The sequence below is a fragment of the Trematomus bernacchii genome, unplaced genomic scaffold, assembly GCF_902827165.1.
Source record: "Trematomus bernacchii unplaced genomic scaffold, fTreBer1.1, whole genome shotgun sequence".
In the NCBI taxonomy this organism is placed as follows: Eukaryota; Metazoa; Chordata; class Actinopteri; order Perciformes; family Nototheniidae; genus Trematomus; species Trematomus bernacchii.
The window spans coordinates 253019-278711 of record NW_022987599.1 but is presented as its reverse complement, the minus strand read 5'-3'; the positions used below and the strand labels follow the sequence as shown (position 1 = coordinate 278711).

Sequence of the window (25693 nt, the reverse complement as noted above, 5' to 3'; positions counted from 1 at the left end):
GTGAGGCACAAGTCTCTTCGAGATCATAAGAAATCCACACTCCTAACTCTTGTTCTCTATGTTTTCCTCCCGTCTGTTCTGAAGCACATTGTGACCGAGAGAAAGAGAGAGAGAGATGCAGGAAAAAGCATGAGCATGAGCGACCCGGACAAAGTGAAGAGTGTTTACAAAGGAGAGGCAGAAGGGGATTAGGAGAATGTCCTCACAGGATCCTGATTCCTCTGTGCTTTGCTGCGTCTCACAAGCTTAGGTCAGATTAAGACAGGTCTTAGTGTCTGAGTGAGAGGGACGTAGAGGAAGAAAAGTGACAGACGTGGATTCATTTGTGATTGTACATGGTCCTTAATGAACTCCCATGTAAGAGAATGGATTACAACACATTGTAGATTAAACATATGACCTTAGTGTACATGCGGCACAGTTTATATATTAAAGATATACACTCTGTGGTGCACGTGTGTTTTACTGAGGAGCTTATGGCGTGTTGCACTTGGTCTTGTCGCTCATTAAAGACTCACAAGGATGAACACTGATCAAAGCTGTTGATTGTGAACAATCAACTGATTTCAGCTATCTGTCATCCTCACACAGCCTCAAAGTTAAAGTCCTTCCTGAACTGATTACACAGCTGTTTGTATTTGATTAGCTAGAATATAGCTAATCAAATACAAAATTCAGTTCAATTGGAAAATAAGTTATTGACCACCACATGTCAATCTAGCTGCTAGATTGACATGTGGTGGTCAATAACTTATTTTCCAGACCCATCAGGATGTTGGATGTGTCTCCTTCTTCTCTTTCCAAGATTAGTTTTGATTTCAGGGGCTGTTTGCAGCCCTGTCAGGGATTTGGCAGCAGGGGGACGAAAGGCCCTCTGGTTGTATCGATTTCATATATCACAGCAGCAGCCTTCACTTGTTTTTCTGTGTCTGTTTTTGGGAAAAGCTAGTGAATTATTCAAAAAGACAATCGTGGTGTAGAGTTTATGAATTACAAGCTAACCAGCAGCATATACATTAATACAAAATGGACCCACCTTTACCAGCTGTAGCATTAAAATGATGTCTACATAACATATAACAACAAAACAAATATATATATACATATATATGTTTACTGGATAATAATTAGTGATGTATTCATGTGTTCATTACTTTAATGTTATTGCTAGGTAAAGCTAATCTGAATTACTGGAGTCCTACGAGTTCATCATCATTAATTAGTTGATTTAAAATGTAATAAACTAACTATGCATAGTAGCTTACTAAAAGTATCATAAATGTTGAGAATCAAAAAAAATAGTTTTACCACTGATATGTAGCCTACTAAAATAGAGGTATAAAGTAGCATTTAATGTAAATACCCAAGTAAAATACATAGGATACTGCAACATCTATACAGTGCTTGAGCACGTAGGCCTACTTAGTTATATTCCTCCACTGTTTGTCAGCAACAGTTCTACCGTCTAAATGTTTATACTAACACTTATAGAGATGATAGTTAATATTAAGGTTACCACCACCTGCATTCAGTTTGATGTTATTTCTGATGTTAAAGTAGAAAACTTCTCCTTCTTCTCTCATGCTGCTGGGTCACGTGCTCTGCGGTGCATGTGACTGTCACATGATAGAAGTGACGCGGTGTTGTAGTCAGTCAGCTGTTCGCACAGGACAGCAACTAGGTGAGTAAAAAACACTTATTCAATACCAGAAATATGTAAGACTATTCGTATTGTGATTTGTCGGATTTTGTGTTTATACATGTTTAACCTGTGCGCTGTTGTCTGTTTCATATGGTGACAGAAGGGATGCGAAGCTACGTTAGCTAAGCTAGCTTTGGTTAGCATCCTCAGCTTATTTTGCTAGCTAACGCTGTCACCCGTGTCGCCGTAACGGAATAATTACACTATTTTATATATATGCGTTATATTTGTTATACAACCGTGACATATTTTAATGATACAGAATATGTACTGCGTAGTTTATTTTGGAAACACACACCATGACATGTCGTGACATTGGGTTAAGCTAGTATGTGGGATAACCTGCTAGCTGTTTAGCTTCAGCTGATGATTAGCTTGGTCAGAATTAGTCAAACTATGAAGATGAAATATGTTGGGTTAATGTCTGTGACACACGTCGAAACATTCACGGCATTTTTTGGCAAATGATGTATAGCTCTAAGACAACTGCGTAATAGCATTTTCCCTGGTAAAGCTCTGTAACACCTTACCAAACTAGCTGAACTAGATGAACCATCTTTAAATCACTATCATCATCAGGTGGTGTATATCCGGCTATAAGTGTGATCTGCAGTGTGCAAGTTGTAAACACAACCTGGCCAACACATCGAGTCACTGCTAATTCAATGTTAATTATTGTGTTTCCATCCAGGTGGAGCTGGATTTATTTATCTATATAGTGTAGTAGATAACTAACAGGATGGATATCCGCGGGGCAGTGGATGCTGCAGTGCCCACCAACATCATCGCTGCGAAGGCGGCAGAGGTGCGGGCCAATCAGGTCAACTGGCAGTCCTACCTGCAGTAAGTACACACATTACACACATTGCACACATTACACACAGTACATCATATATATTTGACTAGCTACTAATGCTGTTCAACCGAAACAGCTCTGCCATTCATTCTACTTGAACCAAGCTGACAAATGTAGTTGTGTAATTAGTTTTATGTATACATACATAAATTAAACTAATGCTTCAGAGGGTTTCAGTGTTTTACTTGTCACTAGTTAGGACATCAGATACATATGTTTTCTGAATAACGTGCATATTTAGCTTATTTAGTTATTTCTTTAAGTCTCTTTATGTCAAACCATTCTTAGACAAATTAAGCTCTCCCTACATCAATCTTTATGAAGACTAAATATTGTAGATCGAGTGCATTTGTCAATCTAAATTCAGCTATAGTTCCTGTATTGTGATTCACTGTCTTGAATGATACTTCCTCTTTGAGATGGTGCATTTTAATAAGGCAGTTCCAACTTGTGACTCGCATTATAACTTCTTAAAAAAATCATATGATGACTTGATTCCTTCTTTGATTTAGTCTGGATATAATATAATTATCTTTTTACTATAACTATAACTAGCTACCTCCATGTACAATCCATGTTGTGGGTTTAGCCTTAGCTAGAACATGTGGTATTTGTTGTTATTGCCATTATTGTGCTAGCTGCTCTAGCAATTAGAAGCTGCATGCTAGGGACAAAACAAAGCCCAAGGATCAGCATACATGTATGTTGTATGTCTTACGTAGGTGTTGGAGGAACTGTTTTACATTTCTCATGAATAATCATTAGGAGCTCACACACTCAATTAGCCAATCCACTGTGTGCCTGGCTTCTTTTTCAAATCAGAAATGTACATGATTAATTGCATAAAGCGCTAAAATGGCGTTATCCTGATGAATTCTCTCCTAGGAGTCAGATGATCTCAGCGGAGGACTGTGAATTCATCAAGAAATTTGAGGTGGCCAACTCTGAGGAGAAACAGGTCATTCTGACCAATGAAGGACATCAGGTATTGAGAACTTTACATTATCTGTGTGCTTGGATAACATTCTCATCTATACAGCAGTTTGGTTTAGATTTCTTTCTGTTCTTACCTTTAGTGTACAACTTTTTAAACTAAGCAGACAGACAATTGCAGGATGAACATAAATAATGGTTTTGCAGCAAATCTTCCTTCATTATCTCTATTAGACTCACAGAGCTGGTGCCTATACGTACAATTACTCACACTAAGGAAGAAGTGGTCCTATTGGGTACAGGAGAGCAACATATTATCTATTGACTGAGTGCGTATATGGTCAATTGTGCATTAACATATAAGCACTCAGTCAAGAGGAAATATGTTGCTCTCCTTTCAATGTTTTAGTGTTGTACAATTCTACTTTAAAATGCTCTGCACTACCTGTTTTAGCTTTTCAAACACGTTTGAACCGGACTTCCTCGTTCATATTCTGTTTTCAGTACCCAGTACTCACATGCTCACCCTATTGCAGCCTTATAAATGGTTTTACTGACGTACTGTCGATCTGACACACAAGTCCTATGCTGTATCATAAGAATGTTTTGTTGAGCTCAGTTAGTCTCTGGACTGTTTTAAGAGGCAGAACAAAAAAGCAAAGCATTTCAATTTGTATTCATAGATGGGTGGTGTGTATTTCTGACTTTGTATGTTTCTATTTTGTTTTTCTTGCTCAGTGTGCTAAGACCTTTCTGAACCTGATGGCACACATCTCCAAGGAGCAGACGGTCCAGTACATCCTGACTCTGATTGATGACACTCTGCAGGTACACAGACAGACCCACTGACTGTGGACAAATAGGACATGCTTGCACATCTTCTTAATAAATATATATATATATATATATATATATATATATATATATATATATATATATATATATATATATATATATATATATATATATTAAGAAGAAGACGACAGTGGTCAGAAAACTATGTCTCTTTGGCCCAAATATTTGACCTCGACCAAGCAAGAAGTTTGCTTTAGGTTTTTTCATTGAAAGTCTTGGGCCATGTCATGAATTTATAGAAGTTAAATGGACATCATTGTCATTTAAACAATGAAGTTCTCTCTTCTGTTAGAATTGTAGGCCCAACTGGGGGAGGGTTTGATAATGATTGCAAATATAAATCATGGCATTTCATTTGAAACATATTAATCATAATGCGGTGGATTGGCAGACTTGCAAGATTTGGAGAAGACTTTGAATTTTCACCTCAAATTTGCCCTTTTTTTTATTTTATCCTCCCATAAATTGAATATATAAAATAAAAACAGTTTTGTATCTTAAACCCTATCATGAATAAACCATATGCAGTCATTTTGAATATATTGGTAATCTGTAATACAGCCTTTTCCCAGCAGCTATTAAAACTGGCACTAATGGACTTAAATACAAATTACTAGTTACTGTCTGAAGCCAAAGGATGATTTATTTATAATTGTTTTATTGATGAAGACATCAGACTGTCATCCCTGTTTTAACATCCTGGTTTATTTTGGAATCACTTCCACAAAACCTTCTTATTCTCTTTGAGATCAAAAAGATAATTTGTTGGTTACTTCAGCTGTGCAGAAAATACAGTGAGTGTTAACAATCCAAGAGCTGATCTTTGAACTTTAATTGATTTGTGATTCAGGAGAACCATCAGCGGGTCAGCATCTTCTTTGACTACGCCAAGAAGACGAAGAACACCGCCTGGTCCTACTTTCTTCCAATGCTGAATCGTCAGGATCTTTTCACTGTCCACATGGTGAGGGATGTGTGGTTGATACAGAGTGTTTTTCATATCACAATTCCGGTTTTCCCTGCGAAATAAGACAAGTTATTGCATATGTTTAACCCAGTGCTATCCTATAACCCTTTTACCATGCTTAAAGCTTAACCACTGTGGTATGTTTGGTTGCTGACATGAACTAATTAAGCATAATCTATTAAAAATGATAGTTTGCTGAGTAGAATATCAGAGATTACTCAGATAAAATGATGGATTATATTTCATTTTTAACAGACGTACATTTTTCATGTCATCATAGCAAGGCATCAATAACTCCTGACAGAGCAACCTTCCACTTTTCCACAAAAACAAGCAATTCATGTAATTTCTATCTTCCAACCTTTTCACATAAAGGATGACCACCCAACGACAAACTGATTACAATGACAGGGCTCCCATATATGAATTATAAAGCAGGTGGGCATAATGTGACCCCGAGTCTACAGCACAGCACTTAAACTCAATCCCACTCTCATGCTGACTCATGCTTTTTAAATTAGAGCAACAATATTTCTACACATTCTCTCCTGCCGAGAGGGAAATTGGAGAACAGAGTTTGTTACCGTCTCATCACAGGGCTCAGGAAGCACTTTACAACCTGAAATTGTTTATTAGGTAGTTTTTCATTTAGATTTGACTGTGCATCATGTTTTGTGTTCAGTCAGTATTTTGGTCTGGGCACAAGGGATTTTAAATCAAAGTACTTTCGTCCAATCACTTTTTTTTATGTATCACTCTTCCTGGAATTGATCATGGCAGACCTGATCGTATAGAAGTTGCTTCAATTCATAACAAGTTGGGGCCTTTTTTAACTCCTTAGGGCTAAATCAAAGCCGCAACATAATTCTGTTTCATTATTCTTGCTGCAAATATGTAATAACTGTATGTATACTTTTTACATTTTACGTCTAAAAAGCAAGTATTTCTCAAGTCTACATGACTGTCATTTCTGCCTTTTTAGTAATGAGTAACACGCGCTGTACAGAGATCTTGTACAGTTTAATATGGCCTTGCTGTACATTTCTAAAGTTGAATGAGTCTAAATGTCTTTGTCTTTCAGGCGGCGAGGATCATTGCTAAGCTGGCTGCCTGGGGCCGTGACCTGATGGAGGGAAGTGACCTGAACTACTACTTCAACTGGATCAAAAGCCAACTCAGTTCACAGGTATGCACATCAGAATACTCAAATATCTTGTGATGTATAAAAGTCTCTCTATCTAAATATCTGGACTACTGAGGTGGATTCAATTCATCATGGATTAAATAGTCATTAACTGCATCTGTTACAGAGATGTTGCCATATAACCTTTTCTTACCTGACAGAACACTACAGTGCGGTTGGTGATAATTAAGGAACGTGATTAGGGGTTACCAAAATGAGTTTATAATGTCAACTTTATCACTATTGTGAAATTTAGAAAGGTCCAATTCACTGTGATTTATCCTCTTTGCAGCATGAATGTACAAATCAAATGTTGTGTTGACATTGTGTTCTGTATAATTGAGTTTTGAAATGCCTTTTTAATTAAATGTATAATTGCATGGTTTATTAACTTAGCTATTGTGACATTAAGCTTCCTACGGTGTAGATATGACAATGAAAATATTAGGTCACAGGCTCTTCCAACAGTGCAACACAATAAACAGATCAAATAGTACAAGTAAATAAAATAGAATATAATAGAATATAATTCTTATGTAGAGTTCACATTTTTTCATAGAGTTGAATTGTCTAATAAATAGGTTTGAATATTTTTGTTCGGCCTCACAGTGAAAATGTAATCTGACAGATTGTAATGCCTTTATTTGTTGTGAGTTTGAGCATGCCTCTTAGACCTTGAGACAGTTTGATGAAAGCTGCGCCGTTGGGCTCGGCTTTGCCTTGGCAGATGTATGCACTAAAGAGTGGGCTGATACAATACCTCCATATTGATTCCCAGCTTCTTTTGTGCTCCTGAATTGAACACCGGTATTTCTAAAATATCCGGAGGTGTTGTTAAATTCCAAAATAGTCAGCTCTTTGAAAAGCTTTTCAGTCTCTCTTTGTTTTAAACATTCTGTGTCATCGCAAGTATACCTCCTTCTTGAAACTGCATTTAATAATTCACTTCTCTCCTTAGCAGCAAATCAACAAAATGAGTGAGCATCCACTGTCACTGAAATGCATTATGGTCAAGAGTTCATCATATACTGCGTAGTCCAGTGCCACTGTCACTAGGCTCACAGCGATGGATTCTGAACAACTGTGCACCTGTTTTGTTTCTCTCATTAGAACCTACATGGTACAGGTCCAGAGTCAGGCTCAGGAGCAGGAACTATTTCCCCCAGTGAAGTGAGTATGAGTGAAGTGCATCTTCAATCGGGCGCTTCCGAAAGAAACAATGGCAGGGCTTTTTGCAAGCTGGCATCTGTCAGGTGTCACCGGACTCTCACATACTTTCTTCTTCCCTCTTTATCCCTCCCATCCTCCTATTGCATTCAACTCTTTCATGAATAATTGCAGATGGCTGGAGTCCTGACTGTTAGTGTAGAGGAACTCTTCATTCAGACAGCATGATGTTTGCTGCCACTGATTGGTTCTAACTTTAGACATTGCATGCATTAAGCCACTTCTCTTTCATGCTGAAGCGCATGACAAACAGCTTTTACTTCACATCGAGATACAAAAGAAAATTGGAATAGCATTTGCACAGCAGCAGCATCCTGCCATTTAATATCCCATACTTTGTCGAGCATAGAGAGAAGTGTGCTCAGTAATTGCTTGACATGAGTGCTATTTAATAATCGAACATCATATTTTCCTCTGCATTTTCAACCAGGTAACCTCCACTCTTCTGTCCTCACTGCTGCCTTTTCCTCTTGCTGGACTTTCCCCTTTCTTCAATCTTTGTCAATTAACAGATTAATATGATGTATTTTCTCCTCTCTAATCTCAATTTACATTATTCTGCTCAGGTGTGATGGGACACCTTTCCCTGCTCTTGCTTTGTTCTGTACTATTGGGTGTGTGATCTGGCATGTAGTATAACACTATAGACTGCATGTGCAATGCCTCAGGATTGACTGGTGGTGGTGATGCAAGTTTTGGACTGGCCTTCTTCTATGTGTTGTATCTGCTTGTCAACTACTCCCATGTGTCAGAACTGCACTAATTGAACTTCTAACATTGTGTTGGTTTTCCTAACGACACAGCTAAGGCACACGCTTCTGTTTGAGTAAATGTTGGTTTCTGTCTATTGCAGAGCTCTCAGTACGTCCAGTGTGTGGCTGGCTGCCTTCAGCTGATGCTGAGGGTGAATGAGTATAGGTTTGCATGGGTGGAAGCTGATGGAGTCAACTGGTGAGTGACAACTCCTCTTAAACTGGGGTCATCCAGTATTTCACAGTCTAGACATTTATTTTTATTTTTTAAAGGGGCCCTTCTTTGCTCCTTTTGAGTTTCATATTTGTTTTCTGAGTCTACTGTGACATGTTGACGTGCTTTAAAGTTCATATAGGTATTTTTTTCTTCTCATACTGCCTTTGCTGCAGCACCTCTTTTCACCCTCTGGCCGTTTCTCAATGTCGAGTACACCTGCTGCAGAGCCACTATTTCAAGTATACTACGTCATCGAGTGGCGCCGATTGCTGGGCATTTAACATGCATTTAAACAGTCCTTCGGCGCCACTCGATGACGTAGTATGTCCGGGTTAGAGTATATGCAGTTAGTAGTGGATGTAATATATGGTTTTATAATTTTTAATCTATACAAAAGAAAAGAAAATGTGCAAGGTTGGATGGATGGAGGCAGATGGAGTCAACTGGGTGATAACTTAAACCGGGTTTCTTCAGTTTTTCACGCTCTAGAAAAGTTTTCTTTTGAAACTGTGGAGAGATGACAGAGAGGGCATCTTGGTTTAAAGGTAGCCGTCACTTTAGAATGAATTTCACAAAAAGGACAGAAATAAGTAAAAACTATAATTTATGGCAAAAAAGTACATAGGCAAAAACCAACACCACTATTGTGATGATCATTACTCCTCAAACCGATCTTTAGAAAGCGGCAAGAATAAGAGGACCATCCTGTCAGATCCATAGCTAGTAACAGGCTGGATTACATGCTCTTTAAAGACCCAATTACTGTTGAAAGACCTCATGTACCTGTTAGTGCCATCTCCAGAGGTGAATGTCAGCTGTGGTGGAAGCAAATTAAGCCTCTCTTTGTAAAGGGAGTCCAGCAGGATGAGTGGAGCTCTCCCTTTGGCTCTGATGTGAGGCAGCTCAACCTTTGTGTGACGCTCTTAAGCTTCCTACAGGAATCAATCTTTATTACATTTTCAAAGGCCACCCTTTCAGAAAACGTTTCATGTTTTTGACTTTGTGTCACATTGTTGATGTAGCTAGAAAAATAAACCTTCCATAAAGAAGACTTCCACCACACCAAAACATGATAGTGCTGGAGAGCTAGGAAATGTTTATTATTCCTGTGTTTGGAGAAAAAACCCTGTGATTTTAATAGACATGTTCATACAATATACATATTTGTGTGATTGATGCATTATATTGTGATGGCACATTTCTGAGGGGAGGATGTTATAGTGAGTGAATAATCATTATTGTCTATCGTACAAATTAGAGCTGAATCCCGTCTCACTTGGTCACTTGTTTTCTTTTCTTAATACTGCATTGTGAAACCAGCCCAGCTGCTTGATATGTATTTGATAATTATTGCTCATCTATGAGCGCCACATCTCTTCACTTACCGGCTATTTTGTCAGATGTGCGACTCGCTCGCTCGCTGTAGTCATAAGTACTCTCTATTTTAAGCAATTCTTCTGTATCTAAAGACTGTCAGAACCTTTCACTTCACTTTGCGCTATTAAGAGATAATGGATGAGCGGCATACAGGCGCACAGCTGTGGGAGCCACTCTTTTAGTTAACAGATGGCAGATATACATGGGGGTCCTTTTCCCAGCACTCAGTGTTTTTTTGTTATTCATGTTGTTTTTTAATCATTCATATAATGTTTGTATTTTAAAGCATCACAGCGGTGCTGAGCAACAAGTGTGGCTTCCAGCTCCAGTACCAGATGATCTTCTGCGTGTGGCTGCTGGCCTTCAGCCCTCAGCTCTGTGAGCAGCTGAGGCGCTACAACGTGGTGCCGGCGCTGTCCGACATCCTGCAGGAGTCCGTCAAGGAGAAGGTCACTCGGATCATTCTGGCTGCTCTCAGGGTAAGTGGAGGAATCTCAAATGCCACTATTCACTGAAAAAGTTTCCAGCACACTAGTTGGATTTATTTCCCATGTTTACCATGAGCCCAAACTATTATAAAGTGTTTTAATGGAGATAGAAAGTTCTTTAGTAGGTAGTAATGTTCAGATAACATAATCTTTGAAAATAGGGGAATAAATTAAACTCGATTTGAAAAGAAGAAGCCAATGTCTTTTGAATCTCCAAGTACAACATGTTTTATTTAACAAAAAAAGGTAGGAATAACATTAGCTTCATTTTATATTGAATGTATCTGGTATCAAAATACCCAATGATCACTATTGTTATCACCATATAAGTCAGGATCCAATGTAAAACATGAGTTTTCCAGGTGCAGATGTGTCAGAGAACGAGCCTATCGGAGCACCTGGTGGAAATATCTGTCAGTGTTTAAAAAGGGCACATGAAAGGGGGGCACTTTTGATAAAGTTTGAAAACCACAGATCTCAAGGTACTTTTTTGTTTTCAGCTAATTTTGGAGCTTTTACTTAAATTGCTTGCAAAGGTTTTCAGATCATAGTTCAGTGCCAGCCTTTTAGTTTTCATATAAAACAGCCTGTTTGCAGTTTTCAGCACAGCACTTTTGATGCATATTTGATAACAACATGAGCAAAGTGAAACACACCTCCTACGCAACAGATGAGGCAGCCAATAAAACTACAAAGCCCATCAAAATACATTAAAACGATTTATGATTGTTCTGCCTTTTCATCTTCCTGCTGCGATTGTTCCAAACTGAATATATAATGTGGTCCTAAGTAAAAGCTTCGGTCTGGACTTGCTCTGTGGTTTCTCATTTGGTAATGAACTCCCCATACTCACTCTGACTAAATCAAATTAAGCAGAAGACGCCACATTTATCTTCATATGCTGTGGGGCTTTTATATGAAGAAACTCAGTGAGTCTGACACGGCACCAGCATGGGTCTGGACGTCTGGGGAAAACACATTTCAAATCTGTGTGATAATCAATGGTGGAAAGTAACTAAGTATATTTACTCGAGTATTATATTTGTACTTTACTTAGTAAAGTAAAGAGTATTTCGAGTTACTTAGTACATATAAAAACACATGATATGCTGATATGTTATAATGAAGTACTACTCATCTACACAGTATTTATCTTAATTTGGTCCACATTGACAAACTACAATACTGAAATGCTCTTAAGGGATAATATTAAACCATAATAATAAATTACTAAGAAAATATCCATTCTGCATAACCAGTACTTTTAATACTTGAGGTACATTTAGCTGATAATACTTCTGCACTTTATATTTTTCTGAAATGGGCCTTTGTGCAGAATGAGTACATTCTGATGCTAATACTTGTGTCCTTTTTTGTTTTTAAGGACACTTCTAAATCAGGACTTTAACTGGTGGTGGAGTCTTTTAACACTATAGTATTTGAGCTTTCACTAAAGTAAAGTATCGGAGTACTTCTTACAACACTGGTGATAGCTTCCAGATTTTCAGAGGGTTCAGTATTTGGAAGAGTATATCAATGTTTATATCAAATGTTACAGATAACCATTCCTCTCTTACAGTGTACTTATACATTTGACTGTACAGCCTGCTATACCTGGCCACCTTTAACATGTATCATATAGTACACCAAGTCAACGAATTACAGCATTGAAGGAATGCAGATTTAAATGAACGGCTTTAACGATATCCCAGCTCTGTGCTACACCAGGCAGCCTCAGCGACCTCGCTCACAGCACAATGGAGAGGCAAATGATGATTACATGATTGAATCATGAGCTCAAACACTAGTGGAGGAAAGTTATAGCTCTTTTTAAAACCCAACTCTTCCAAGAAGGTATTTAAGGTTGCTTGTATTTCTAAAGCCGGATCCAATCAGTATTTCATTGTCACCTCAGTGAATGGGCATCTGTGCTCCTGATGGAATATCTTTCTTGTGTCTTTTGTTTACTCTAAGAAATTGCTCTGAGACCAGATTTCAGAGACAAATTGTTATGTTGTGCTGTATTATGTTCGCCTCAATGCGCCGCATATGTTCATTCTTAGATTCTTCCCCAACGCTCATTCATCACACCTCCTGCTGCAGAGCTGTCACATCAATCGTCTGTGAATGCACCCATTCAAAAGAAAGGGGCTTAATTGGTGGAAGAAGTTTGAAGTTCAATTTGACTGTTATATATTACAGCTAATTAAAATCAATTGTGTGCATTGATGAACGTCGTGGAGTTGAGCGGGTTTTCCCGAGAGTCATTGAAACTTACCTTGCAGTGAGTGTGTGAGAATTAAAGTGAGATTAAAACATTATTCCTCACCGACACATTTAGTTGAAGCACCACACAGTGCATCTTGCAGATATTTTGTAAAATTAAGATTATCACATGCACTGGGAATTGTCTTTTTACCATATCCTTTTAGAAAAATCTTCCACATTTAGCTGTTTTCCCTAATGTACTCATTATGCACATTCTTCTCACCGCATGGGACTATCATTGTGACTTGAATTATCCGAACCATCTGGGAGTCCTTGAACACAACCCTTAGAGGCATCACTGCTGTGCTTGTGATGTGTTCCCCCTAACTTAACATAAATATGTTCTCTATCTTTGATATAAGTGCTCCAGAAAACTTTCTTTTAGCCATATTCCTTCATAGGCAAGCATGCGTTAAACATTTGCGGTGACTTGTTGACCTACTAGAGAGGGATGGTGTGAAGGAAATTGCCAGTTGTAGATCCGTCCTCAATGCTGGGTCACGAGTCCCACAGCTGAAGCCACTATTATTCTCTCAAGGTACCTGGAGTTTCTTTGACCAGATATTTTGCTTTAGAAATAGCTTTTACAACACCTAACAATGTGCACTCCGGCAGTGGCTCAGTCAGTAGGGGCTTGGACTGGGAGCTGTAGGGTCGCCGGTTCAAGTCCCCGACCAGACCTAAAGTATGGATATGTGGACTGCTACTTGGAGAGGTCCCAGTTCACCTCCTGCCCTGCCGTGGTGCCCTTGAGCAAGGCACCGGAAGTTTTGGATACAACCCTCTATCGCACTGTATTTAATATCACGTAATAAAAGTGCCCTTCCTCACAGTGGGTGTTTCTCAATCTCGAGTAAAGCTGCTTCAGAGCCACTATTTCAAGCATACTACGTCATCGAGTGCCGCCGAACTACTGTTCCAATCTCCAGTATACTTGGAAATCTACCGAGCCCGGCGTACTCCGTTTGGAGAAATATCGAGGCTGCACATGAGTAGACTTCGCGGTCTTAAAATCCCCACAATGCTTTGCGCACGGACCAATTCCCCCAAATCTGTGGCGGAAGATGTAAGGCGGGGCCTCTCATATGACGCACACCTGCACACTTGCTAGCGTGTTCCACACTTCGTTTTCCGAATGCCAGGAAGTATTCTTGACTCGCTTCTGAAGCAAGATGCTCGGCAGACATGTGCTACCAAGCAAGCGTACTCGCGATTGAGAAACACCCACTGTCTCTGTCTCTTACAGAATCTCCTGGAGAAGTCTGCAGAGAAGGAGACTCGTCAGGAGTACGCCCTGGCCATGATTCAGTGCAAAGTGCTTAAGCAACTGGAGAACCTCGAGCAGCAGAAATACGACGACGAGGACATCACCGAGGACATTAAGTTCCTGCTGGAGAAGCTGGCAGAGAGCGTGCAGGATCTCAGGTAAGCAGACCATTTATGAACAAGAAACCAGACATGTTCAGACATGAGAGGCTTATCTGAACACCATCTGGACCTCTCCACCACCGCTCTTCACAGCATGGGTTGAGAGGAAGTAGCTGATGGACAAAAAAAAAGGTTATCCTTGGCCTCTCTTCTTAACAACCTTTTTTTTTTTCATTTCCACAGCTCATTTGACGAGTACAGCTCTGAACTCAAGTCTGGCCGCCTGGAATGGAGTCCTGTCCACAAGTCTGAGAAGTTCTGGCGTGAGAACGCTGTCCGCCTGAACGAGAAGAACTACGAGCTCCTAAAGTAAGCATGTGCTGAAGGGAAACATAATACACACTCATGCACTCACTTCCAGAGGTTAATAGTCCAAGGTGGAGAACAAAGCGATATAAAAACATGTTCACGTCGTACAGATGCTGTGGAAGCAACAGCTACTCATGTATTTAATTGTTCATGTGTGTGGTTTTTAATGTGAAAAACATGGGGTACTCATTTCCACATTTGCCTGCTGTCTGTATTGTTTGAAATGTGTGTCTTAATGGATACCTTGTCCTTTAACTGCAAACCAAATCTACCTACTGTACAGGTACAAATACATAACCTGAACCTGAGATGTTGCCACTAGAGAAGTGAATTAAATACATTTGTAACACTGCTGTTCCTAAATAAAAATATAAAGATTTAGTCACTATTTTTTTATTTTTTAGCCTTTATTTATACAGGTGTAAAATCTCATTGAGACACAAGGTCTCATTTCCAAGAGAGACCTGTCAGTGGTAACACTACCACACAAAGTTACAGACAGGACACTAAACACAGAGGCAACACTAAAATACAACATCGTAAAAAAAGTAGCCATTGAAATCCATATACAGTAGTCAGATATAGCAGGTGCAAACACCCACAGGTGATTTCTCCAGCTTTTTTAAAATTAGTTTAAAATCCGTGATGGGTATCAAACTGGTCAGCTTAAGTTCCTGCTGAAGTGTGTTCCAGGTCGAGGGGGCAGAGTATGATATGGCTTTTTTTCCAAGCACCGTGCAAACTGAGGGGACGGACAGAGTGATGTAATGTTGAGATCGTAGGCTATAGCTGTACTGTTTGTGTGATATGTAAGTGGATATGTAGAGGGGCAGCAGTCCAAGCATAGCGGTATAGATGAGTTTGTACCAGTGCAGTGATCTGTCCAGTTGACTAAAGAGCACATCGTGCAATGGTGTGTGAGGGGTTTACAGTTGGTTATGAACCTCAGAGCCCCATGGTAGACAGCGTCCAGCAGATGAAGTGAGTGAGCTGTTCATGTACACAACATCCCCGTAGTCCAAGAGCGGCAAAAATGTGGCAGCTACAAGCCGTTTCCTCGCACTTGTGGAGAAGCAGGCCTTATTTCTAAAAAAAGAATCCCAGTTTTAATTTCAATTTCCTTAAGAGATTGTCAATATGTGGTTTGAAATAGAGATTTTCATCTATAGTGATGCCTAAGTATCTGTAGGTGTTAACAGCTTCACACTATAAAATGTTCACATGTTCAAAACACTTCACTCAAAGGTTGTTCTTTTAGCAGCTGTGGAAATGCCATGCACTCGGCATCATGTCTGATTATTGCTGAGCCTCTTAACATTGTTTTCCTTTCTTGTTGTGTTTGTGTCCAATGGAAGGACACAGATCGAAAGAGAAAAGACTTGAATTCATGTCTGTGTTCTTTGTTATTCAGTAGCACACTCTGGGGCTGTTGATGTTCAGTAAAGACTCTGATCATCACATCTCATTGCCCTCTCTCTGTAATCAGCTCAGGCATCATCTTGGCTTAAATTACTCTCAACCTCTCTTTGTGTCTCACTCTGACCCCAGAGCTGTTACTTATTCAGATGTCCTTGGGTTTAGATTGGAGGGTTTCTAACCTTGGCTTTCAGAGAAACCACTTATTTAATACATGGAACACTTCTTCAGGGAAAATAATTAGCTAATTTATTTCTCTGAAAAGTCTTTGCCTAAAAGCATCGGAGTAGTTTTTTGGAAGTGAATTAGGTGTCTGTCTTTGAATGTAAGACTGTCCTTTCCCGTCAAACACCTTTTCCTTTTGTCTGCCTTTCTTGAACAGGATCTTGACGCGGCTGTTGGAGGTGTCTGATGATCCTCAAGTCATCGCAGTGGCAGCGCACGATGTCGGAGAGTACGTGCGGCATTACCCACGCGGCAAACGGTACGGCATATTTCTCTGAAAAGCAATACATATAAAAGCTTAAAGCCACTATGGGTAAAACACCTTCAAGTCGCCAGTGCCCCCGATGTGACTAATCACGTTTGTTTATTTCTGCACACACCGATTAGCCTGCACACAATAAGCTCATCCCATCTCCTCACAACCTCCAGGAAATAAGAGATTCTTGTCTCTGTGTCAGATAGTGAACAACATTCAGGAAGTTTATCCCATTTATCTTATGAAATCCTCCGAAGCTACAACTAGTTCTCCAGTGTCAGCTTCCACTAATGTTTGTCATCCTAATCACATGATTGACAGATCAATAATGCGCTGTTTCTATATGAATCGTATACTCTGTAGTCAGGTCTCAGGGTTAATACGCCCCTTTTACCCCCCCCAGGATAAATAAAGTAATCTCATACAGATTTTGATAGATTATTTATGCATACATTCAGATTGAAGCCCATTATATTCAATTCACCCCAAGTCGATATGTGTTTGTTTTTCTTCCTGGTGACACCATGTACTGTTATCACATGCATTATGTCTGTTTTCCTCTCCCCAAAAACGACATCATTCTCTAAGGCTACTGACCCTTCATTAGATGCAGTGCACTTTTCAGTCAGGCAGCATTAAATGACCTGGGGATGAGTGACCTGAAACATTACCTGTAAAATAGCACCTGTTTTCAGTTTGGATAAAGGCTTTCTCCCGTTATCCCCTTTTTTTTCTTTCTGTATTTCAGGGTGATTGAGCAGCTGGGCGGGAAGCAGCTGGTGATGAATCACATGCACCACGAGGACCAGCTCGTGCGCTACAACGCCCTGCTGGCCGTGCAGAAGCTCATGGTCCACAACTGGTAAGAACACACTCATAATGGCGTTCAGATGTTGTCATATTGAACTTGAGCAATTCCAATTGTATTCAAAACAGGCTTTCTGACATTAAATAACAACAATACATTTGCATATAAATGATAAAAGGCCTTGTACACAATCAAAGGTCTTTTCAGTTATTTTGACTGATTAGACATCTGCTTATGTTGAAGCTGGGATAAGATGGATACAACTATCATTTTCTCAAACAAAAACAACAAGAGATTCAAAGAGATGTCACTCAAGCTCTGTCTGTACACGACCACTCAGTCCTAAAGGGAAACAAATCGAATCAAGATCAATAATGAAATCACCTGCGTTGGTGGGCAATGCCAAGGCCTTTGAAGATCAACTTCAAATCTGTTTTATTTCATCAGTATTCATCTTGGTCTTTATTTTTTGCTCCGATTATAGATGTTCAATAGGTTATGACCTACCCTATGGCTCATAGATCATTTTAATCGAAAAACATAGAAGACAGAAATTAGGTTATTTAATCGTTGTAGTCTTCACATGTAAAAAATGTTTTACTCACTTTTGATTTGATGCTGTAAATCAAAGGTTTTTTTAGTGCCTGATTTATGCATGCCTAAATTGCTCATCTAAATATTATTGAAATGGCTATTGCAATTTTCAAATTCTGGAGGTTCAATGTTTTTGTTTATGATCAAATGTATGTCAAATACTTCAAAATGATTGCTGTGCTGCAGAGATGTCCCCGACTTAAGAAAACATTAATTTTTGTACAGATCTCTGCAAAAAATCGCATCATAAGCATTTTAATATGTTTTTGTAATGATGATGTTGCAATGATCATTACCTCTAGTATCATTATCATCATATTGCCATTGGATTAGCAGCTCAAATAATCACACAAATCAATCCGACTGGTCGCGAGCGTCAGGGTTTTCCCCTGATTACTGCGCAATCAACTTTCAATGACAAAATCAATCACTCTGTGGAGCTTGGAGAGTATAAAAGATTCAACGTCTCTTCTTTGCGATTCAGCATCATAACCAAGGCTTAATGTGCAGGGCGTTGTCAGTGTGGCATGTTTTACAGATTGCCTCTGTGCGGCTCATGCTCTGTGAGTTTGTCTTTAAAGGTCCCCTATTATACTCTTCTCATCAACATATTATAGGTCTCAGATATATGCAAAACATGTCTCTGAAGGGTTCGGCTCAAAATACCAAACAGATCCAGGGCTCGAGCTTAAGGACCTCCCGTCGTCCCGGGGCCGAAAAAAATCGGGTCGGGGAGGATACAAATTAATTTTGGGACGAATTTGGGACGAGAGTTAAAATAAAAATACCCTGCTAACTCTACTACGAACGGCGATGAAAATGAAACTGACTGCACGTTTTGTGTAGCACACAGTTATTAAACCTCCTTGTCAACATAAACACACACAAAGCATTTAGCAACCCGCGAAATACACACACACACAGTACGTATAGCTACAGCTGTCAGCCAGCCGTACAGCTGTGATGTAACTACCATTTTTTTACCCCGGAGCGGTGCGGAGAAACGAAACTTAACTTATGAAGCAGCTTTTGACGGCGCGCTATGCATGGGGCACCCGAGAGGGGGTTTCCAGACATGTCATTGCAGCTGAGATGAGAACTCTCCATCGCATGTAGTCCTTAGCAATATGCTGCGCCTCTCCCCATGTAGGGATGGGTACCGAGCCCCGGTATTAAACGGGCCCCGGGCCGGTATTATTAAAGACAGTGGTAGAGACATTTAAAACATATATGTCATATGTATTATTGCTACATGAACATTATGTTGCAGTTTTAGTTTCGCCAACTCCGTTTCTAATATGCAATAAGACTACAAAATGCGTCTATGATGTATTTTCGATCTTATTTTCGATCTTTCCAATCCAGACGAGAGAGCTCTCTCCTGTGTGCGAGGGGGCGGGGCAGTTTGTAAAGGTCTCCTGACTGTGTTACAGACTGTCATCCTGGTTAGTGGTTACTCTGGGTTCTGTCTTCAGGACAGTGTTGGATTTTGTTGTTAATCGGATGGGACTTGATTGGATTCAATATTAGAGCAACTTTCTCGCTTGTGTGTTTTTTTTAAATATATTTGGCCTTTGTTTATGTGTTTGACTGATTGACTCAAATAAAAAGGTTGATGAATTATCATCTAATGATTTGTATGATGTTTTATTTATGTTAAAGGTCACTTTGAATGATTTTAACTAATGATAATGTAGAAAAACAAATATTTTAAATTCGGGACGGTCCACATTAATTTCGGGACGGCTTAGATTGTATTTCGGGACGGTTCCGGGAGGATGGTGAAAAAAGTTAGTCGAGAGCCCTGAGATCATTCATTGGACCATAAACCCCTCTGTTTCAGCCCTGTTCCAAAAGTGCTGATTCTCCGTCTGTAGCTTTGCATGCAAAGGAGCTGCTGCTGGCCACGCCCCTTTTGAGAAGTAATTAGTGAAAAAGGAGGAGATTCAGGTGATAAGGTGGGGGGTGTTACCTTGGTTGGTGATTGGCTAATGATTGCACAACCCAAAAAACATCACAAAGTGGCCTAAATGTGATCAGCTAATCTTCGGACATGTTTTTACATAGATGGATCAGGACACAGAGGGGACACATATTTATTTAGAAAATACAATGAAAACAACATTTTGCATAACTGACGTTTTAGCAAACTTCTTTCTTTCTTATTTTTCCACTATCAAATTCTTAAACTCTCAAATATGGTTCTTTAAACATTCTCTATTCAAGTCTCTCACCAGCACCGTTACAAACTCTATATGCTTTATTTAGCTTCAGCTCTGCACCACTCTTCCCATTCAAACACTCAACGTGCCCATCGTCTTTGCTTGTGTTCTCTACTGGATTGCTTGGAAACACTGAACATTATCAAACAGCGAAGTGAAAATGTGTTTGTTCTGCTGCCGCTATCTAAAGCTCATTGTGCTCCCAGAGTAACTGGGTGGAGGTATTGTGTTCTATATCAGAGTGTAGTGCTGTTTTCCCATCTAAGTGACCCCTAATGTTTTAAGCACACTGTTTGTTCCCTGAAGTGTGGCACAAAGGGTTTCAGTCTTGTTTCAGTAACCATGGAACAAAATCAGATTCCCATTATCACATCTACTTACAAAGAAGGATGTTTTTATTTTACCTCATTTCATCCTGAATACTATAACCTTCAATGTCATGTTTTAATCTATAATTATATCTTAAAGGTCCCATCGTATGCTTTTCCGGTTATCACCTGTCCTTTCGTGTGCTATGTAGCTCAAAACAACAACAAGAGACGTACAACATTCAGGAGAAGACAACATACAAACAACAAGAATTCATACTTCAATATGCAGATGAAGTTAAAGTGCAGGAATATATCGGTTTAAGTCAAAATGAATATATTTGAATGTGTATAACAAAATATTGTGTCGGTGCAAGCTGGAGTTTAGTGCAATTATTGCTCTGGGGAAGAAACTGTCAGATACCAGTGATAGAAAATAGTATTTGGCCTTTTGTTGAATCCCAGAAGTCACATCTCATGTTCTTATTATATTAATCTGCCATAAGCAGTGGCGAGCCGTCAGGGCCCTCTAGGCCCTCTGTGAGGGCCTAAGATATTCCAAAAAATAATATTTAAAAACATTAAAAAAATATATATTTTTTTAAAATATATATTTTTTTAATATTATTTTTGTTATATCTTTCATTAGTTTTACCGAAAAAAAACTTGATTTAATAAAATAACATTTCCAAATAAATAAATCCTTCGAATCTGCCTGTTCAGTCTCTGTTGAATGTGAAGGGTTACATGAAAGATGCTGGTCTGGCCCTCTCTGCGATTCACAGAGGGCCCGCTATAGTAACTGAACGAGAGAGTAATGTCAAATGACAGTACAATTGACCAATCATATCTTCCCTCTAAATGGGCGGGTTTTATTATCGCGGACTAGATGACAAGTTCCGCCCGCTGTGAAACTTTTCTTGTTTCCATAGCAACAACAACTTCCTGTCAACAGCGTGAACTCGCCTTCAAAATAAAAGCATGCCAAATTACACTTAAGACATACAACTGTAACGAAAGTAACAAACACAATGCAATATCATGTTCAATGTCAAATAACACAAATTGGGTTCACAGGTGTTGTTTTGTGTGGTAGAGGGTCGCTGTCATTGATGCGTTTTGCACCCTGGGCCGTTGTTTTGATATTCCGCTGAAGTATACGCTGTGACGTAATAACTCTTTTTTTTTCTTTTTTTCGAGGGAAGGGGTGGGGGTCAGAGGGCCTAGGTATAAAGCTCACGGCTCGCCACTGGCCATAAGGGGTATTTTTATTCATTTTTGTATTCATTTTATTTATTTGACAGGGACAGTGCACATTGATTGACATGTCTGTAAATGCGCCAGAGTTAGCCAACAGGCTATTTTTCATCTGCAGTCCCTGGACAGATGTTGAAAGTCATCCTAAAAAAGAATGTCACTTCAAATGACAGGTAAATACAATCAGTAAAACAACATTCAACATAGATGCTTATATTATGATAAAAGCATATATAAAAACAAAACAAAAATACATATTCACAAAGCAGACGGATAGCAACAGGTCAAGGCACATGTGTACAAACGGAGCGTTGTAAAGTGCAGATTGTGTCAGTGTTGACAGAGCTGATTTTCCACTAACCATGTTTTTAAATTAGATTTGAATAAACTGCAGGTGTTTTGTTCTCTAATCGTTACTGGGATTGAGTTCCACTGTAGAAGAAATTACAATAGTCATTGTTTTTGCCTGCGCCTTCTGACGAATACAGCTTGATATGTTGACGCAGCAGCACAATGATTGATAGTGTTTTGTGTTGAAATAGTACAATAGGGTTTGAAAGGGACAATTGCGTAAATATGTATTGCTTTGTTGTCGTGTCAGTTCTGTCTATTATTTGCTGGCTGCTTTTCTGTCGGACTGTATCTCGACAGGACTTCTCTGATAGGGGGAGGTTTCTGTGTCAAGCTGGTTTCGTCGCATTGGGTAATAAGCAGCGTACAGAGTGAGGAGAATACTGGAGCTTCTGGAGAAGGTGAGATGTGGTGCAGAGATATTTTCGATGCAGCACCACACCTAACCTCACGTTGCCTTGCCAATGTGTCCATGAGAAGAGTTTCTCCGCCCCTGCTGTCATGACAACAGCACAGATGAATTGTGTAATCTGAGAAAAAAAAGTATCTTATTAATCATCTCGCCCTTCAAACTGCTTTGAAAAATTATTGTATTTAAGGTGATTGTGGAACTTTCATGAAATGTCATTGGTTTAAGTCCATCAGCTATTGACAGTGTCCTTGTGCTGCACTGCCTCCAGGGTGAGTCACAGCCTCCTCTGTAAAAGTTTTCATGTGAATCTCAGGATGTTTTATTTCATACATAAGCCTGGCAGAATAAGGGCTGCAAACATATCCAGATGTCAGTTCAAGACCACTGTGCACAAAGGCAAAAAGAAGTAGTAACAGACTGACCTTGGTGAGACTTTCTCTCTCCAGTCCTCTTTTTACTGAAAACATCCCTGAACACAATCTGCTGGTTTATTTGCAGTTAGTACATATGTCTTTACCTTGTAGACCTGATCATTGAATATCCCTCTTCATTCATATTGAACAAATTGTAATTTAATAGCCCAAACGTTGCATTTTGAAACCGTAATCAAAGGATATGTTTTAAAAGCTCACAGCTGTTGTTATTGTTCATTGAGTAGTTAATTTGCTATAGTGCTGCTTACATTTACACTAAGATGCTTTAATGAAATGACATGTTATCAGCAATCTTTGTTAGGTTTTGTATTCTGTTAGGTTAAACTCTTCTCTTGTTCCTTTTTTAATTGCATCGTCACTGATAATAATAATAATAATAATAGTGTTATACGGGATAGCGTGATATTTTCTGACAAATCTTATACTGTTGCAACCTTACTGTGTAGGTTGAAATCCTTACAAAGCTCTGGATGAGCCAGAACTTCATAACTGCGTCTCATCCGTCCAAATATTGCTCATTCTTTTTTAACTCCCTGGAGATATTCTGGATCAACAGATTGCTGCTATTTGCAGACCAGCGAAAGGTTATCACTGACAACTTCAGGGCGTAGGTGTGGACATATCTCATCTTAGATGATTCATTTTCATCTTAAAGCTGACGTTCTCTGTGCGAGTGAGTTCTTATAGCAAGCAGGGGATGGTTCAGTGAAGCTCAGAGGTATCAAACCGGTTGGTTTTGGTAGATTTGAATGAATCTTTAGCAGCTGTGAGGAGGGATCCCTGGAGACGCCGCAGATTTCATTGTTGCCACAACAAAGAAAGTGTGTATCTGCCTTTAATTAAACTACCCAAGTGTAGAGGGAGCTTTTTGGTCCCTTGAAACAAAGTGAATACCTTCTTGATTTGTTCAGAAAACACGTGACTAAGTCAACAATCAGAGGAGACATTCTGCTTTTGGGATTTCCCCCTTTCCTGTAGTGTGTTAAGTAGGTTTTTGTGCAAGTAAATGGTCTGCAAAGGCTCAAATCCCAAAGTTCCCTCCACACTTGAACTCATACAAAAAAGACATCACTATTTTATTGGCTAGCGCTCCAACACATTGTACGTGAAAGGCTAAGGGGCGGGTCATCTCTAAGCGGTTGACCAATCACAACAGAGCCGGCCAGCTAACCAATCAGAGCAGACTGGGCTCTGGTTTCAGACAGAGGGTGAAAAGAGGTGCTGCAGCACAGGCAGTATGAGAAAAATAAAGAGCTTTTTGAACATTAAAGCATTGAGACATGTCCGAGTAGAGACGCAACATACAACTATTAAACCTGAAAATGAGCATAACAAGGACCCTTTAAAGTGCAGGTAAGAATGCTTTGATGGTAGAAGAGCTGTATTTTTCCTGGAACATGCAAAAGGTTATTGAAATATCTATGAATCATTAAGGCTATTTTTATTTGAAAGTTTGGACCATTAGGGGAAGGGGAATTATAATACATGTTATTCAGCTTTTAGTTGGTTTGTGTTGGAAGCGCTGAGGTATAAAAGTGTTTTTCTTTTTCTCACAGGGAGTACCTGGGAAGACAGCTGCAGTCGTCCGATCAGCAACAAACTCCAGCCGTGGCCGCCCGCTGAACACTTCCTGAACACGTGTGTTTGTGTCTCGCTGTGTGGATGAGTGTGTCCTGTATGTACATTGTTCCATTCCATTTGAATGACCTGCTGTTCATTTTGTGTAATGACTTCAAACGGTGTGGTCTCCTCCTTCGATCTGCACCCGGATGATCCTCGATGTAACTTGATTTGACTGTCGTGCTTCGTGTCGTGAACTCAGTGACGTGTGGTGATGAAGTCGCACTTTATGTCTGTGATAATGTACAAAACTGCAACTTATTTAAGTCTTACCTGTAAAACATATCGTCTGTGTTCCAATAAAGATGCTTATCTATCGTGATTCTGTGCTGCCTTATTTCTTCTGCTTATTTACACAGATTTGCTGTGATCATGAACCATTTTCGAAAAGCTCTCAAATGGTGAAAGCTTCTGAAGGCTGAGTGTACTGTTGTCCTCATGTTTACTCGTCAGGCTCAAGTTAAAGGTAACATTCATCTGTTCTTCCTGGAAGCTTTTTCTGGGAGTAATTACATGTGTTACAATATAGAATGAATAATTTACACTTAACAGCACTGGAGGGGTGAAGGGGAATTAATGCAAGGGTTTGTGTTGCTTGTGAATTGCTATTCAGTGTTGAATTAATTGACAAAATAAATAACAGCCTATCTCCCGTTGGATGTTGAAAAGCAGTACTACTGCATGGAAATCAATGTGCATTCACCATTCAAATGTGCACTTCTATAGGAAATAAACACTTAGTGGTCACGTTATTAGGTACATCCGTGAAATCACACAATTCAATACTATCTTACGATGTTGTGTTTTTGTGACATTTAGGTATGTTGTTCAAATAATGCAGAAATCATTTAAGTCATAGTTCAAGCTGATGTAGTGGACTGCATTATAATGAGTTCATTCTGTTTTGGTCCTATTGATTGTATAATATAATGCCGTCCAGTGCAACGCCATCATAAACCAAACCACATGTTCTGTAAATAACAGCTAAGTGGAGAAAAAAAATGTTGGACCAATAACACATGAGACATTTAATGTCCATGGCCATCCATCACCATGTTCTGTTATTTGAAAACAGATTGATATCATCAGTTGCAGCCTTCCTTTCATAAGCAGCAGCTTTTCCAAACCAGGTTGTCTATATCTAACACTTCCCGAGGAAAATCTGCCTTCCAATCATGGACGCTATCCCAGTGCAATCCTTCCACGATTGCAGAGAAGCAGATAACAC

The 25693-nt window shown here is 39.4% G+C and overlaps 1 protein-coding gene across 2 annotated transcripts; it reads left to right on the top strand.

The window, feature by feature from the left end:
• Window positions 1–1593: 1593 nt before the first annotated feature.
• Window positions 1594–24787, top strand: atp6v1h (ATPase H+ transporting V1 subunit H). Of its 2 annotated transcripts, XM_034130637.1 has the most exons (14): window positions 1594–1681; window positions 2394–2545; window positions 3444–3543; window positions 4230–4319; window positions 5197–5310; window positions 6395–6499; window positions 7607–7666; window positions 8577–8674; window positions 10356–10548; window positions 14072–14250; window positions 14437–14562; window positions 16361–16462; window positions 17208–17321; window positions 24402–24787. In XM_034130637.1, exons 2-14 carry the CDS (start codon window positions 2442–2444, stop codon window positions 24466–24468), a joined length of 1452 nt encoding a protein of 483 aa, XP_033986528.1. In that variant the 5' UTR covers window positions 1594–1681; window positions 2394–2441; the 3' UTR covers window positions 24469–24787. The 2 variants fall into 2 exon arrangements, with proteins under 2 accessions (XP_033986528.1, XP_033986529.1); XM_034130638.1 differs by lacking the exon at window positions 7607–7666.
• The last annotated feature ends 906 nt before the right edge of the window (window positions 24788–25693 follow it).